This window comes from Taudactylus pleione, unplaced genomic scaffold, assembly GCF_031769625.1.
Source record: "Taudactylus pleione unplaced genomic scaffold, aTauple2 ptg000370l, whole genome shotgun sequence".
Taxonomy (NCBI): domain Eukaryota; kingdom Metazoa; phylum Chordata; class Amphibia; order Anura; family Myobatrachidae; genus Taudactylus; species Taudactylus pleione.
Genome location: NW_028284771.1, coordinates 8,731,344 through 8,748,641, shown reverse-complemented (window position 1 = coordinate 8,748,641; position 17,298 = coordinate 8,731,344). Strand labels below are relative to the sequence as shown.

The 17,298-nt window shown below is 40.6% G+C and overlaps 1 protein-coding gene across 1 annotated transcript; it reads left to right on the top strand.

The window, feature by feature from the left end:
- The first annotated feature begins 306 nt into the window (after positions 1-306).
- Positions 307-12,212, top strand: NR2F1 (nuclear receptor subfamily 2 group F member 1). Its single transcript, XM_088444688.1, has 3 exons — positions 307-2,417; positions 5,147-5,674; positions 11,302-12,212. Exons 1-3 carry the CDS (start codon positions 1,973-1,975, stop codon positions 11,580-11,582), a joined length of 1,254 nt encoding a protein of 417 aa, XP_088300814.1. The 5' UTR covers positions 307-1,972; the 3' UTR covers positions 11,583-12,212.
- Positions 12,213-17,298: the final 5,086 nt, after the last annotated feature.

Below are 17,298 nucleotides of genomic sequence, written 5' to 3'. Positions count from 1 at the left end.
TCATGTACCCCCATCATCCACCCCAAGTAGAGCATTTGTGCTGCGCTGAGCCCATAGACCCATACTAATCAGCCCTGAGAGTAAATAGCAGCGGGTAGGGGCGCTGTGAATGAAGAGTGTGCTTGTCATGGCCCCCCTCCCTCCCCAGCCCCCTCCCTGCAGCCCCAGCCGTAGGTAACAAGGCAGCAGAGGGGAGAGAGAGGAGAGAGGCAGGCGACCAATGGGGTACAGGAGGTTTGGCTAACCTCAGCCTCCCATCTCCCTCTCCCCCCCATGCATGGCTCTGACCAGTCAGTCGCCTTTGATGATCAGTTGCCAGCAGCCCCTCGCTTGGCTCCTTGACATGAGCTCCATATAAGGCAGCAATCTCCATAGAAACGTGTCAGTTTCAATAGTAGTGTCAAAGTTCAGTATATACAGACATTCGCGCAGATCCCCCTCTCGGAAACATTGCTGTGCCAGGCATTCTCTGTGTGTGTGTCTCTCCCATCCTCTCTGTCCCCCTCACTCTCCCTCTCTCTCTCTCTTTATTGCATATTCTATTAGCTGCTGAGAGTCTGCAGGGTTCTTTTTTTATATTATTATTATTATTCCTTTTTTTGCCCCTTACCTCTCTGCCTCCATTCCAGCGGCAGCAGCACCTCCAGCTAGCACCTCCCGCAGCCGGCGTCCTCCTCTCAGGATGAATGTTATTTCTATTTTATGCTCCACTTGGCATCACTCTTCTGCTCCGGGAGGACAATAGCTTCCGCCACTGACTTTTTCCCCAACGAGAGATTGTTGTCTTTTTATTATTATTATTATTATTATTATTATTATTATTATAATTATTATTATTTCACAGACTTCGACAAAAACAAAAACAGACACAAAAAAAACTAAAAAATATATATATATATATATATTCTCTAAACTGGCAAATTATATCCCAAGGATGAGTTGTCGTCTACGGCAGGAGGAATAAAGCCAGGTCCCGCTGAGGAAGAAGAGGACGGGGGATCTTGTTGCTGCTGATGCTGTTGTTGCTGCACTTTTTGGGATTGTTCTTTTTTTATGACTTTGTCTTGTTTTTTTTTTTACATTTTTAAATTATTGACAAATGTGTGACCTGCTCCTGTAATGACAGATCGGGGATTATTCGTCCTCTTGACATAATAAATAAAAAGCAAGAGAGAGAGAGGAGAGAGGAGAGAGGAAGGAGAGAGAGAGGAGAGACAAAAAAAAATCAAAGAAGAAAAAAAAAAAAAGAGAGAGGGAGAGAGACAAGGGGAAGTGGCTGCAACCTCTGGATCAGGCTCTTCCAGGCTGCTTCTCTGAATGGCTGGCTGCATTCTGCCCTGGATTTGGCCCCCGGACACTTACAGACCCTGATCCGATTCTCTTTATCTGTTTTTAGAGATTAATTTTATTTTATTTTTTTGCATTTTGTTTCTTTATTTGTCTCCCCTCATCCAACTGCACTGAGAGGTCCAGCAGCAGCACCAGCAGCAGCCGCCGTGTGGGGAGCAGCAGCAGCAGCAGCGAGAAGGGAGCTGAGAGCCTGGTCCTGCCCCTGGTCGTCCTATGTCTGCTCCTGTGTGCACTGGGGAGATCGGGGCTGAGAATCCTGCCGCCTCCCCAGCCTGATCTGACGCTGCACCCTCCTCCAGGGCCAGCCCCAGCCTGCTGCAGCCCGGATTGCAGCCAGCAGCACAGGCGGCACTGGAGAGAAGAGACGGCCGGCGGAGGAGGGGAGGGGGAAGCACCGGCTCTCCCAGCCACCCAGCAGCAGCTGCCACCCTGCTGCCCATCATCGCCGCTTGGTACATCAGGATTTTCCGCTGTTTAAAAAGAGGGGGGAAATCCCTGCAGCGCCAACCCAAGGAAACGGCTCCCACCAGCGGCCACCACGGCAGAGACCGCCAGCTTCTTCTTCTCCTCCAGAATAAAATCCCCCCAGACCGCGCTCCCCAGCACTTTTTGGGCCCGAGATATGGCAATGGTAGTTAGCAGCTGGAGAGATCCGCAGGAAGACGTGGCCGGGGGGAATCCGGGAGGCCCCAACCCGGGGGCAGCGCAGCCGGCCAGGGAGCAGCAGCAGCAGCAAGCGCCCTCCGCCGGCCCTCACACGCCGCAGACCCCCAGCCAACCGGGACCCCCCTCCACCCCGGGCGCGGCGGGGGACAAGGGCCAGCAGGGCGCAGGTCAAGGCCAGCAGCAGCACATCGAGTGCGTGGTGTGCGGGGACAAGTCCAGCGGCAAGCACTACGGACAGTTCACCTGCGAGGGCTGCAAAAGTTTCTTCAAGCGGAGCGTCCGCAGGAACTTAACCTACACCTGTCGTGCCAATAGGAACTGTCCCATAGACCAGCACCACCGCAACCAGTGCCAGTACTGCCGCCTGAAGAAGTGCCTGAAAGTGGGCATGAGGAGGGAAGGTGAATATTTCTTCTCTGTGTGTGTGTGGTGGTGCCCATGTCTGTGTGTTTGTGGTGGTGCCCAGGTGTGTGTGTGGTGGTGCCCATGTCTGTGTGTGTGTGTGTGTGTGTGTGTGTGTGTGTGTGTGTGTGTGTGTGTGTGTGTGTGTGTGTGTGTGTGTGTGGTGCCCATGTCTGTGTGTTTGCGGTGGTGCCCATTTCTGTGTGTTTGTGGTGGTACCCAGATATGTGTGTGTGTGTGTGGTGCCCATGTCTGTGTGTTTGTAGTGGTGCCCAGGTGTGTGTGTGTGTGTATGTGTACCATGCTCTTGGCATCTAGCTAATATGTGCTTTCCCCCCTTTGTAGCATTTTGATGCCATTAATATTAATAATCACAGCTCTCCGTGTGTGTGTGTGTGTGTGTGTGTGTGTGTGTGTGTGTGTGTGTGTGTGTGTGTGTGTGTGTGTGTGTACGTGTGTGTGTGTGTGTGTGTGTGTGTGTGTGTGTGTGTGTGTGTGTGTGTGTGTGTGTGTGTGTGTGTGTGTGTGTGTGTGTCTGTGGAAACATGCTGTGGGATGTTGGCTGATCCTCTAACCCTTCCTTTTTTTCTTCTTTTTGTTGTTGTACTGTCTTCATTAAGTCACACACAAACTTCTGATGCTGAAATGCACCAGCTAGCACCCCTGATTTGTGTTACCCCCAAACAATTACAGATCAGTTTTGGGTCATGACATCTAGGCTGAGCCAGGCGAGATTTGGCCTTGTCATATAATTGCCCTCTATGAAAAGCAAAGGGAGAAGTTTGGGTTACAACAGGGTGCTATAGATGACTTCATTTTTCTGAGTTTGCTATTCATTCTGCTTCTCTAAAACGTCCACCCTCTCTATAGAGCAAGAATCATTTTGGGGGAACATTTGTATCATAATTAATGAGCCATTCAGATATTCAGCAGGATATATTGTCTCCATTCGGCGTTGTAGCTCAGTTATGGAATCCCATTTGCAGCTTAAACCTCGGCTGTAGAGATGTTTTATTTCATCTGGTAATATTTACTGGTGTGCACAATTTAGATGCATGCACACATAGACCCCGTTAGGCTGTGCAATCAGCCATGTGCATACTAAGCTACACTACAACATAACTAGACGCTGCCATAAGTGTTTCATTGTTCAGAATGTTCAGCTCGACGTAAAATCAGCCCCTTATCCTACAATCTGCTAAATAAATCCAATGAAACCAAATTTGGGGGCTGGGGTGATAGCAAAGTTCCCATGTAGACATGTAATGTTATTCTTTGCAACTCCCTTTTGTGTTTGAATTTCAAAGCATAAAAGTGCATTAAAAAAAAAAGATGCCAAAACCGAAGTTCTGTGCAGAAGGGCAATATAATGTATTTCTGTGCAAATGATGACATAACTTGATAACTTGCAGGCTGTTCTTTAATAGAAACGCTAAATACACAAAAAGTGCCATGCTGGGTGATCATGTACAATTGTTCACAAAACAGTAAAGTATCTGGCTCTTTCTGCCACAAATACACATAAAAAAGCACCAAGACTCTCTCTGGTCAGCTATAGTAACTTGCAGCATAAATAAGCTTGCTTACGTTCAGCATCCAGGCAGTTAATGAATAGTGTTTTGAATCTAAGCTCTGGGCATTCACTCTCCAAGCAGACTCATGTATGGTTTGCAGAGACAGGAAGCCTCACTACCTCTATTAATTGACTGCCTGAGGTATTAATGATCACAATGTTTAACTATTGTAAGTCCATTTTAAAAAAACATATTATTATTTGACTTTTATTAAATTCCTGATTCACTTTTACCATGAGTGAGCTGAGTGATAAAGTTACACAACAGTGTATCATTTCGAATCATCCTGTATATTTATCATATATATTACACCTACACCCATTACATTACTGACATCAGCATGAATATTTATATTACTAAGGGTTCCACAGACTGACACACATTCTGCCTTTGTATGTTATTGTGTTGTGTATATAGTTCTGTGAGAGCAGTATTTATTTATAATAAGGTGTCTTGTGTTTGTGACATATTATGCACTATTATTGCAGATATTATTGTCTTTTTTTCTGTGGATGGAGTTGCATGTTATTGCAGTGTGTGTGTGTGTATATATATGTTTGTATATAATGTGTGTATGTATATAAAATATAACTTATATACATACAGTTTGTGTGTATATATATATATGCTTGTATATAGTGTGTGCGTGTGTATATGCACACACACACAGTATGCGTATATATATATATATGTTTGCATATAATGTGTGCATCTCTATAATATACAGCATATATACACAGTTTTATATATATATATATATATATGTGTGTGTGTGTGTGTTTTAAAGATGTGTGTGTTGTGTGTGTGTATATATACATATATATACATGACTATGGGCGCGTGTGTGTATATGTTGTATGTGCGTATATATATGTGTGTATGTGCGTATATATATATGGGTGCGTGTATGTGTATATATATGTTGTATGTGTGTGTATGTATGTATAAATATATATATATATATATATATATACATACACACACGTGTGAGTGTTCGTGTATATATGTTGTATGTATATATATATATATATATATATATATATATATATATATATGTATGTATGTATACTGTATATGTGTGTGTGTCAGTGTGGTGATTAATGTGATTCCCAGCCCTGGTTGCACATTTCCTCTTCTTTCTCTGTTTTTGTCAGCGGTTCAGCGAGGACGAATGCCTCCAACCCAGCCGAACCCAGGCCAGTACGCCCTGACGAATGGGGACCCCCTGAACGGCCACTGCTACCTGTCCGGATACATCTCGCTGCTGCTGCGGGCCGAGCCTTACCCCACCTCCCGCTACGGCAGCCAGTGCATGCAGCCCAATAACATCATGGGCATAGAGAACATCTGCGAGCTGGCGGCCCGGCTGCTGTTCAGTGCGGTGGAGTGGGCCAGGAACATCCCCTTCTTCCCCGACCTGCAGATCACAGACCAGGTGGCCCTGCTCCGGCTGACGTGGAGTGAGCTCTTTGTGCTGAACGCCGCCCAATGCTCCATGCCCCTCCATGTGGCCCCGCTCCTGGCCGCCGCCGGCCTCCACGCTTCGCCCATGTCCGCCGACCGAGTGGTGGCCTTTATGGACCACATCCGTATATTCCAGGAGCAGGTGGAGAAGCTAAAGGCCCTGCATGTAGACTCTGCGGAGTACAGCTGCCTCAAAGCCATCGTCCTCTTCACATCAGGTGAGTGATGGAGCCACAGGGACCACAAATGGCTCTCAGGGGCACTGCTAGGTGCCCAGCACAACACACATTCAAAGCACTAACATAAACTAATACATACTGGCACACACAGACTAACACACACACACACACACACACACACACACACACACATATATATATATATATATTTATATATATATATATATACACACACACACACAAACACTAAATACACACAAATGTATGTATGTGTGTGCATATCATATATACTCACAAACCAACACACACGGCACACACATACTGTACATCACATATCCACACGTTGGCTGCAGGCAGATCCCAGCTGGGATTCCTCTGCCATCATTGGAGATGTGATGTACTATAGGGTGAATGGTGCCAACATTAATGAAGGGCTGTGCTGTCACTATAAAAATTGGATAGTGCCTGGCTCCTGGGTCTATCCATGAGGCTGTGTGTGAACGTGATGCTTGTGTCATTTAAAACAGGTTCCATCTAGATCTAAATGCTACAATCTAATGCTGTAAGAGAAAAAAAATACAGACCTATCCCACTATTATCCAGCGATTTATGCCCATGTATAAAGAGGTGCTTTTTACCAGGCGTTTGATTCAGACAATTTCAGAGAAATATAAAAGCAGTGACGAAAAAAATACCAGCACAATTTCCAGTAATAAATCATTTTGCTATGGAAACCATGCTCCTATTAAATATTTAACAGAATGTCTGCAAAATACAGCAAACTGAGAGCAGCAATGGCTCCATGCATATATGTACAGGGGTGTTTCTTTTTTTCTTATTTTGCCGATAGATTTTAAAAGCAATCTCAGAGGTAATGATGGAGGGCAGCCCTTTAAACTGGGTCTATTACAAGAACAAGACATTTTTAATGAGAGATGAATGCAGCCGGCAGCTTGCGAGGCTGCCCCGTGTACACAAAGCCCAGGAAAACACGCTGCTATTTGCAATGCATTTAAGGTCACCCTGGCTTCCCTTTAATTACGCTATGCAATACATTTCTCAGCCATATTGATTAAATGATTTCTATAAATCCGAGTTTATACAGCACATAAATAAAACAGAGTCATCCCTAGACCAAGATGGCCACACAGGGCCCAGCTCTAGCACAGGGTCTATAGCCTGCTTCACTCGCTTCCATATGCATGAGGACCAGTATTTACACTACATAGCTCTGTAATATGTAGACTACTCTAATGCCGCAAATGCCCTATTAACATCGGTGTGAACCTCTGATCATCCTTTTAGATGGTGTCATTGCTATGCATGCTGGCCAGATACTGCTGTATAATTGCATTAATAAAGAGTGCAAAGGCAATCGTGGCGCATCTTTTATATACATCACAATTATCAGAGCTCCAGCTCATCCTATTGTTTGTTAACCTCCTAAGTAATCCATTTACAACACATATAAGTAGCACGATGCTATAATAGTTGGTGTGGGCTATTGTGGCAGTGAGTGTAATGAATGCCATTGTTTACAGTCACATAAACAGGCAGTGCACAGTACGTATTCCAGGACGTATTCATATGTATTCCCACAGTACATCTCTGGTAATAACACGCGTGGAACCATGGCTATATCCAGGAGTATAGCTTTATGTCTGGTGTGCAGAAAAGCATCCTGTATATCACACCAACGTTCATGTCATTCATTAATATGGTGAAATTACAAGTAGTGAATACTTTATGCTTCTGAATATTTGGAAATACCCCTGTCAGTGATCATTGTATTTTGTAAAACCCTTCCCCCCCCAATCATACAAACTCCCAACTTTAGTGCAAACGTATTGTGATTGCCAGCCAGTGGGGGTTACTGACGCCCCCCTCCTGCCTAACCATTTTTTTTTTTTAACAAAAGTCTCAAGCGATGAAAACACCATTTTATAAACATAATTTTAAAATGAGTTTAGAGGGGGCTAAGTATGTAAAGCTGGCATAATCTCCCCCTATTTGTGGTTTCCACACTCAGCCTCCGGAAAGTCTTCTCAACCTTTTCACGTTGGACATCAGCCAGGGGTTAGGTCGTGACCCGCATTTCCCCTTATACGTTATTAGTTTATGGACCTCAGATATAATTTAACTCTTTCCACTAAGATCCTCTGCCAGAGACCCCTGAGCTGGAGAATATTACTATAATCTGTCACAGTGCATTACACCATGAAAAATAAGTGTTTTTTTTAATCTTATATTATTATTATCATTATTCTTACCATTATTTTTAGTAATCTGTATTGTTTTATTACTAAGCGCCACTGACATTTCACAATGACCTATAAATGCTTTGGGAAATTAGAATTAGGGCATTTGGTTTGTGTGATTATAAATGTTATTGTAAATGAATATATAGGAGAGTGGAAATAAACACTTTCACTAAGAGCTGTAAACAAGAGAATGAGCCCCGCTATCCCCGTGACTATGCTTTAGCTCCACGTTCATATATATATATATATATATATATATATATATACTTATATGTGTGTGTATGTTTGGTATCTGGTTAGACACAGAGAATGTCTACATCTAGAGTAAAAGTGGCAGGGACATCATTCATATTTATCAGTGGGTGTAGTCTTTGTTGCCCACTGACGGGGGGATTACACAGAGCAGCGTCACGCGTGACATATCTGCTTAATGTGCTGATAAAGTTTCTGCAAAATGAAATGTAGAAAATGCACTGACTTCTGTATGATCAGAGGGACTTATGTTATACACAATTCTACAGAATGTCTATATTTATAATGAGATCCCTGTTTTATGTTATTAGCTCCATAACATATGTGCGATTTACTTGATGAAATCATACTGCACAAATGCATAAAGATATTGGGGTTATACAGCATGTACACTGTACACTATCTGGAACCCTAGCTATGAGGTGTGTTAGGGCTGACTGTAAGCATCATCCTACACTTGCTGAGTGAGTGTACATGTCTAGAGCACACTCAGGCCTTGATGGTGGCACCTTGCTAGTAAGCACTGAAATATACATGTATACATTACAGTAACGCTGCATAACACATCTGGGTCATTATATACATCTGAAGGCTGATTAGAGGTTCTGAAGCGCCGTATGTTTTATTTGCATTTCTTGCCTTGGGCAAAAAAAAATAATTATATAGGGAGTGATCTGCCAAAATAAATGTAATTACAGCGAATCCTTTATTTGTCTTTATATCAATGTCCAAACATGAGCTAATAGTTCACCATCTCTTTTCACAATGTCTGTTCTTTTTAATACAAAGGCAGATTTGAACTTTTATGAAATGTGAAGTTTTTTATTCATCTATTTTTGTCAGTGTGAGACCGAAATAAAAAAAATCAATCAAGCTCATGTTATAAACATTGAATTTGTACCTTTGGAGTCTTATCAATGTAAACCCATTGTATTCCAGTGAAGCCACCCACTCTTGCACCTTACTTCAACCCTAACACCAACTTTTGGCTTTTAATAGGTTAAAGTTTCACGCTGATAAGTGCTGTTACAACTCTCATTTCCAAAGGTCATAGACGTCTGTGTACACGTATGTGAGTGAGAGGACTTGAGTGCATGTGGAGCCTATATAGACCTGACTGCACTGGGCACCATCACCCCGTACTGTATGCATGAAGTGCTAGGTGCAGATGTACCTGGGATCTTTATATTACATCCCAACACTGTATTTTTGTTTGTAGTGTGCAAAATCAGGTGTAGGGGGAGCCACCCATTCTGTGCCCATGTCTTCTCGATGGAGTAATGCAAGTGCTCAGACACAGCGTGTATTCTACGCAATGGTTTAACTGTGAGACGTGTGGGGAGGGTTAATTGATTTAAGGGAACCACGTGGTGTATTATATAGATATAAATATATCATGTGAGTAATAAGTGCTGGTAGCGCTTGCACACAGTGTTGGGATGTACAGTGAGAGCAACGAGGCTGTGTCTAACCCGTCCTATTCGTGGTGTCTTATAGATCATAAGCAAGCCAAACAGGTTGCTGCTAGGGACAAGGGTAAATTAATGATATATAATACTACTGTAAACGACTGCAGACTACTGCCTGCGTATAATACCAGTATGATTGGTGTATAATACCAGTATATATGATTGGTGTATAATACCAGTATATATGATTGGTGTATAATACCAATGTAAAGAACAGTCGTATAATACCAGTATATATGATTGGTGTATCATACCAGTATATATGATTGGTGTATAATTCCAGTTCAAATGATTGATGTATAATTCCAGTGGAAAGTACTGGTGGATAATACCAGTATAAGTGATTGGTGTATATTACCATGTAAACCATTGGTATCTGACTGGTGTATAATGCAGGTATACATGATTGGTGTATAATACCAGTATACATGATTGGTTTATAATGCCAGTATACATGATTGGTGTATAATGCCAGTATGTCTGATTGGTGTAGGATACCACTATACATTGGTGTATGATACTAGTATATCTGATTGGTGTATACATTGGTGTATGATACTAGTATATCTGATTGGTGTATAATGCCAGTATACATTGGTGTATGATACCAGTATATCTGGTTGGTGTATAATGCCAGTATACATGATTGGTGTATACATTGGTGTATGATACCATTAAATATGATTGGTGTATACATTGGTGTATGATACCATTATACTGTATATGATTGGTATATACATTGGTGTAAGATACCATTATACTGTATATGATTGGTATATACATTGGTGTATGATACCATTATGATTGGTGTATACATTGGTGTAAGATACCATTATATATAATTGGTGTATACATTGGTGTATGATACCATTATGATTGGTGTATACATTGGTGTATGATACCATTATACTGTATATGATTGGTGTATACATTGGTGTATGATACCATTATACTGTATATGATTGGTGTATACATTGGTGTAAGATACCAATATACTGTATATGATTGGTGTATACATTGGTGTACGATACCATTATGCTGTATATGATTGGTGTATACATTGGTGTATGATACTATTATATATAATTGGTGTATACATTGGTGTATGATACCATTATGATTGGTGTATACATTGGTGTATGATACCATTATACTGTATATGATTGGTGTATGATATTATTATGATTGGTGTATAATGCCAGCATACATGATTGGTGTATGATACCAGCATAAAGCACAGGTGTATATATACCAGTGTAAATGATTGGTGCATAATACCAGTATACACAATTGCTGTATAATTCCAGTGTAAATGCCTGGTGTATAATACTAGTGCAAAAAAAACTGTTGTGCAATATTAGTGTGATGCTAGTGCAAGGGATTTGTGGTTGCGCTTTATCAGAAATATGGGGAATATTGCAAATACCACTGCACGCTGTTATTGCATACATTATGTATTGACTATGCCGCTTGAGCAATAGTGCCAGTAAGAGGAGGTTGTGTTTTATTTATTGTGCACTTTTAATAGTGAAACTCGCTTTTTTTCACACCAATGCAAGGCAGCTCTCCCGTGCATTTCTGGTTTACTTTATGTGATCTGTAACTATAACACAAGTACTTTGTAGGCAAATACTAATTCTGTGCTCCATTGTCTTTCCCCCAACCTCGTTGGGCTCCTGTGCAGATGCATGTGGCCTTTCAGACGCTGCTCACATTGAGAGTCTACAGGAAAAGTCCCAATGCGCACTGGAGGAGTATGTCAGGAGCCAGTACCCCAACCAGCCCAGCAGGTTTGGCAAACTACTGCTGAGACTGCCTTCCCTTCGTACTGTCTCATCCTCAGTCATTGAACAGCTCTTCTTCGTCCGCTTGGTAGGTAAGACCCCTATAGAGACCCTCATCAGAGATATGTTATTATCTGGAAGTAGCTTCAACTGGCCTTATATGTCCATCCAATGTTCCTAGAGAACACAACAGAGAGACAATCATGGCAGCAACACTCAAAAGAACAAATAGACATAAAATAATACAAACCTTCTTAGAATATGAAAGTAATGAACTCCGTGTGTTTGGAAAACTGCAAACAAAAAAATAATGGACCAAGGGGAATCAGTTATTAAAAAATAAGGACACGAACCCTGATGGATGCGCTGTGGACTGAGCTGGATTTATTCTGTACAGACAAAAACTGAAAGACTTGCTATAAATCCTTTGTAGAAACACATGCACATAACTACCATGAACATTTGTTGTTGATTTTGTAATATATTAGTCTTTATTTTCTTTTTCTTTTTTCTTTTTTTTTTTGTCAAATTTAAAACATTGTATGCGCATACAGAAGGCAAGACATAAGAATTAGGGGAAATAGCAGTTTCCAAATAATTATATAAAAAAATAAAAAAACTTGTCCTGTGTCTATGTATCTATATCTGTTTTGTATTTTTTCTGGTTCCAAACCAGGATTCCTGTAATTCTCTACTAATAATTTTTTGATATAACCCTTCGCTTCTTATAATGAGTGCTATATGTTGTCCAAGCTTATGTTCTTCAAGAATTAAAATTGAAGTGAGAATTTAAACAAAAAAATAAAAGACTTTAGCAAATGATTGTGTTTTATTCATCTAAGGTGCATATATATATATCAATCAATTACGGTTTCCTCCCTAATGGACTGAGGTTGCAGTTTTCAAAGTTTATTATTTAAATGCAGTTTCTAACGAATTAGATACTGTTCCCACCTAAACAGTCATCATTTCATTCATTATCTTGGAGGGGGTATTTCTTTGGTGTCTTAGTTTAATTCAGTCTCTGGATTGACATTTTTTTTTTACTTTGTTTATTGAATTTATCGGTTGCAAATGAGACATCTGAGCGCTTTTGTACTATGCGTTGTAATGGATATTATCATTGTATGATGAGGGTTGGTGCTGGGTAAGGAACGGCTTTTCACAGCTAACAATGTGTCTCTTAATATGACCCTATTTTTGCTATCTTCTTGAGCAAATCGTATTATTTCCCGTGCTCCTTTCCCAGTGCAAAGTGTATTCCCAAACTATTAATATAGATATTTTACCCGAGGTTGCTCTCCCTGGGTGGCACATCTATGTATTCCATAGGTATCATTGTGCTGTGACTACTAGAATTGGGAATGGGAGATGTGAGGGTTCCCCTGTTCCCATCCAGCCAGCACACACACAATTTTAAATTAAAAATCGCTTCTATAATGCAGCTACTTTGAAGGTAAAAATTCTCCCTCCATGCTCCTGGTGTAGATCTCTCTAACAGCTTTCGGCGCATTAATGTTTTATAGAATGTGAGACAGATCTGTTAGAACACATACTGCCAAGGGAGCCCTTCCTTAACGCATTAATAACGCTGGATCTTTAAAAATAACACCCGGAAAGGCAGGATTTTCAATTTAAGAAGTTATTGGCAATGGTTTTACTACTGGCAGCTGCAGATCAGACTTTTTTTCTGCTAAGGACCATCCAACAAAAAGAATGTAGTATTTATTATTATTATTATTATTATTATTATTATTATTATTATTATTATTGATGCTTGTGTTAATTCAAATCCTGGTGCAATTTTATAACTGAACTTTTGGGACCTTTATTTAGTGACTTGTCTTCCAGAGGGTGCTTCCATGAAGAAGTTGATGTGGAATACTGGGGACTGACGTCAGGAATTGGGATATGGGACTAGGGAGATTAAAGAGATGATCACATACATATCAAATAATTGCTCAGATTGAGGTATAAATCTTGGGAGGTCTATATTGATAGCTCCAATACAGAGGTGCAAATGAGGCAGTTATCTCATAAATATAACGCTGACAAATTAGGCAACAAGGCTCCGTTTTGTCTCCTAATGGAATATAAGGATAGAAAGTTAACTGAAAGTACCCCCTACCCTTTCCCCCACCCTCAAGTAAAGTAGCAAAATGCAGTGACATCAGTATGGTTGGGTGTGTTCTGTAGTTTTATATTTTAGTTGTCTATTAATATTTCTGGTTTAATTTTTAGCTGGCTGGACAGAGGTTATTTCACATACAAAATACATGATCTAAATACAGTAATATGTGTTCTGTGTATAGACTGTGTGATTACTGTATGCTGCTTTTCTAAACATGCTTGTTTGTTTAGGATACTTTATATGTGTATTATTATTGTACGTAGTAAATTTCTGAAGTTGAAGTGTTTACACGAATATATATATATATATATATATATATATATATATATATCGTGCACACCTAACACTAATGTTGTATTATTATTATTATTTATGATTCACTTTGGATTATTTATTTGTATTTTATATACTTTTTTATCGTTATATGTGGTAATGAAGCGGATGTACACCTCCTTTTTTTGTGCAAAGGTGGATTTCCATATATTTGTTTATTTCAGCATCTAAACGCCTACAATTGAAGTAAATGTTTATTCATAGTATGGTTCATTATAAATGTATGGTTAGCTTCATAACCGGTGGGCTACTCTCATTACCCTGTATTAGCCAGAATATTTCATATACATATTTATCAGTGGAGCAAATTGCAAGGTCTCCCATCTGATTGAGGAATTACTTCCCAGCCTCCTTTGGATTCCTGGATGTTATTTTGACTTTGATAAATAGGGAATTTTCCAAGATTCCTATCCTGAAACCTAATTGATATGTGTCCATCCTGAGAGACAGGTTTTCTTCCAGAATAAATGAATATGTATATGAAATGAATGTACCTGCTCCCTTACAGCTGCGCCGGACCATACTGTTCTGTCTTTGAAGATTGTTTGCAAAGTGCAGAAGTGTAAACAGGTCCCCTATGAATTGTCAGACGTCACGTGACTGCTGATTGTTACAGGTTTATTCCGCCATGTTTAGCGCACAGTGCGCTTTATGCTTCCTCGCTTTAACACGCTAATTACTTTAACTAGCGAGTTCATTCCATTCGCCAGCTGATGTGAGTCTTTATCAGTTGTACAAACTATTTATGATTTCACGTCTCCCCACTAACATATGCTATCCGGGTCTATGAGTGTAACAACTCTATAGTGTACTCTATTTATAATACAGGACACCGGGGTGTTGGGAGCTGCAAAGTGGAGGGATTTGTTTGTGCAGAAGAAGACATGGGAAAGTGGCTTGAAAATTGCCAGTCAGTGAATCGAATTGATGCAAGAGGGGAATTATAGCGTCAGACATTCTAGTTGTATTGTTGGAACAGACAGACAGAACAGACAGACAGACAGACACGAGATAGATAGATAGATAGATAGATAGATAGATAGATAGATAGATAGATAGATACTAGATAGACAGACAGACAGATACTAGATAGATAGATAGATAGATAGATAGATAGATAGATAGATAGATAGATAGATAGATAGATAGATAACGGTACATATATGAGACAGCTAGCTGATATGCAGTACAAAAGATTAACCCTAAATAGCATCTATACGTATAAAGAGTAGGGATTCACTGGTGTAGGAACCTCCACTACAGGGATCACCTAGGAAAGTCTACTCTGCATTGATAAGAGCGGTGCTAGGAATATAAGGTAACTTCTATCCCTGCACTAATGATGATCCCAGGTAATGGAACATAACGAAAGATGTGAGGACAGGGAGTTGGTAATAATACAATGCTTGTTGCACTACTTGCTATGAGTACACGACGTCACTAGGACATTATTTTACTTGGGGAGCCCAACAGTGTTATACAGAAATGAGTTAGAGTGTCATTTACCTCTGTCGTGCTGCATTCATCCAGCCACAAGTCTGGGCTCCCTTACACGAAGCTATTTGTTTGCTTACACAAGCAGCTGGGTGCAATTTCACGTCTGAGATATCTATCTGAAAGCCCCTCTCATTTATTATCCCTACTTGTCAGGGGCTGCAGTCCCCAACTTTTCCTTCCTTTCTCTCCTTCAGGGATTGCCAGGATTAACTCTTTCCTCTTCAGTAAGAAATGAGTTGACTCACTATCCTTGGTACATCTTTCTCATCCCTTATATTACATGAGCATGCATGTCCCTATGTACTAACACACGGTGCAATGCTCTGTAATAAGTTTCAAAGCAACCTCGCTCAGCCATGTCTAGATCTGCTTTATGTTAGGTCTATGCTCTATCGTCCCTGTATCCGTTGCTACTATGAGGAATAAACAAGTTGCTGTTATTATCAATAAGCAATACAATAACATGATGTTAAAATAAAGCATTTCCGGGGAATTAATAAATGAAGCTGTGCGCCTTTGCAATATATTATTGGTTGATGTTGGGCGCATGGGGCTAATGCTGATATAATAGGGGTGTTTCAAAGTATTTTACCTAAGCTGACTGGAAAATCTGGATGATGGCTGTATAATTGTTTACATCAGTGGTTCCCAAACGCGATCCTCAAAGCTCCCCCAACAGTACAGGTTTCAGAGATATCCATGGTTAGTCACAGCTGACTTAATTAGTACCTCAGTCAATTTGATATAACCACCTGTGTTCAACCATGGATATCTCTAAAACCTGAACTGTTGGGGAGGGCATCCTAAAATGAGGGTGAGAAGAAGAGGTGTTATTGAACAGGGGGGGAGAGGTTAAACACAAACCAAACTGCCAGCTCTGGGCGATCCATTGTGTTGATTTAAGAAGATGTGTTTTGTATATATCGTTTAAAGATAGATAATATCACTTCATAAAGCCCTGGCAAAATCGTGGGGTCAGTTACTGATCCATGTACTTTCATATGGGATGAGAGTGAGGATCAGTCGGAGGGGGAGAGAGAGATGCAATCTTCCAGCCCGTGCAAAGACTCATTAGCATTCCCTGTCAATGGACCTACACTGAAAACTAACAGAGATATCTAGCTCACCACTAGGCCTGCTCTGCTTTTGTCTACAGATCTCCAAGAGACACAAATTTGTATGTCACTGGCTCACTGCTAGGAAGTGAACTCCAATTTGGCTAAAGGATTTGTGGCTTGCGCGTGATGCTTGTTTGTATGTATATATATATATATATATATATATATATGTATATATATTGACACATACATACACATATATATATATATATATGCACACACATATATACTGTGTATATATACATATATATATATATATATATATATATATATATATATATATCGTGCCTGTAGAAACAGACTGCCCTGAAGGGGCTTTGTGTCTGTTATTGGACAAGATTGCCCACCGTCATCATTATTACCCTACACACTGAATGTATCTATGGTCTGTCTGGATATAAACTTGAATGGAAATAAAGAACGCTTTGGAATTTGTACTCCGTGCTCTGTGTGTGCTGTCTGTATAATGCCATCATGTCTTCCCCGCAGATATGAAATGATATTTCCACCTATACAGAAGTCATTGACTCTGGCCGGTCACTCCACTCAGATTACCCAATGTTGACAGATGTTTGTCACTAAGTAACTTCTTCCCAAAGTTTTTTTTCCCACCCTCTCCCCCCTAAGCCTTCTCCTTGGCTGGCTTTGTTGTTTTAAAATATGCATGTCTCTCAGGAATGCCAGTCACGAGTCCAAACTTTGTGTCCAGCCTCCCACATGAAATGATCCTTTTATAGGGAACAAGATATGTCTCAATCTGCACTCCAATGAGAGCCTGAGGGTGCGGGCAGCGCTCCTTGCTCAAAAATAACTCAGCA

Excerpts from the sequence above, each read along its gene's own strand:
- NR2F1 (XM_088444688.1), top strand. The coding sequence starts at position 1,973 with ATGGCAATGGTAGTTAGCAGCTGGAGAGATCCGCAGGAAGACGTGGCC. Across the intron at positions 2,418-5,146 it reads AGTGGGCATGAGGAGGGAAG|CGGTTCAGCGAGGACGAATG; the intron begins GTGAATATTTCT and ends TGTTTTTGTCAG. Across the intron at positions 5,675-11,301 it reads CATCGTCCTCTTCACATCAG|ATGCATGTGGCCTTTCAGAC; the intron begins GTGAGTGATGGA and ends GCTCCTGTGCAG.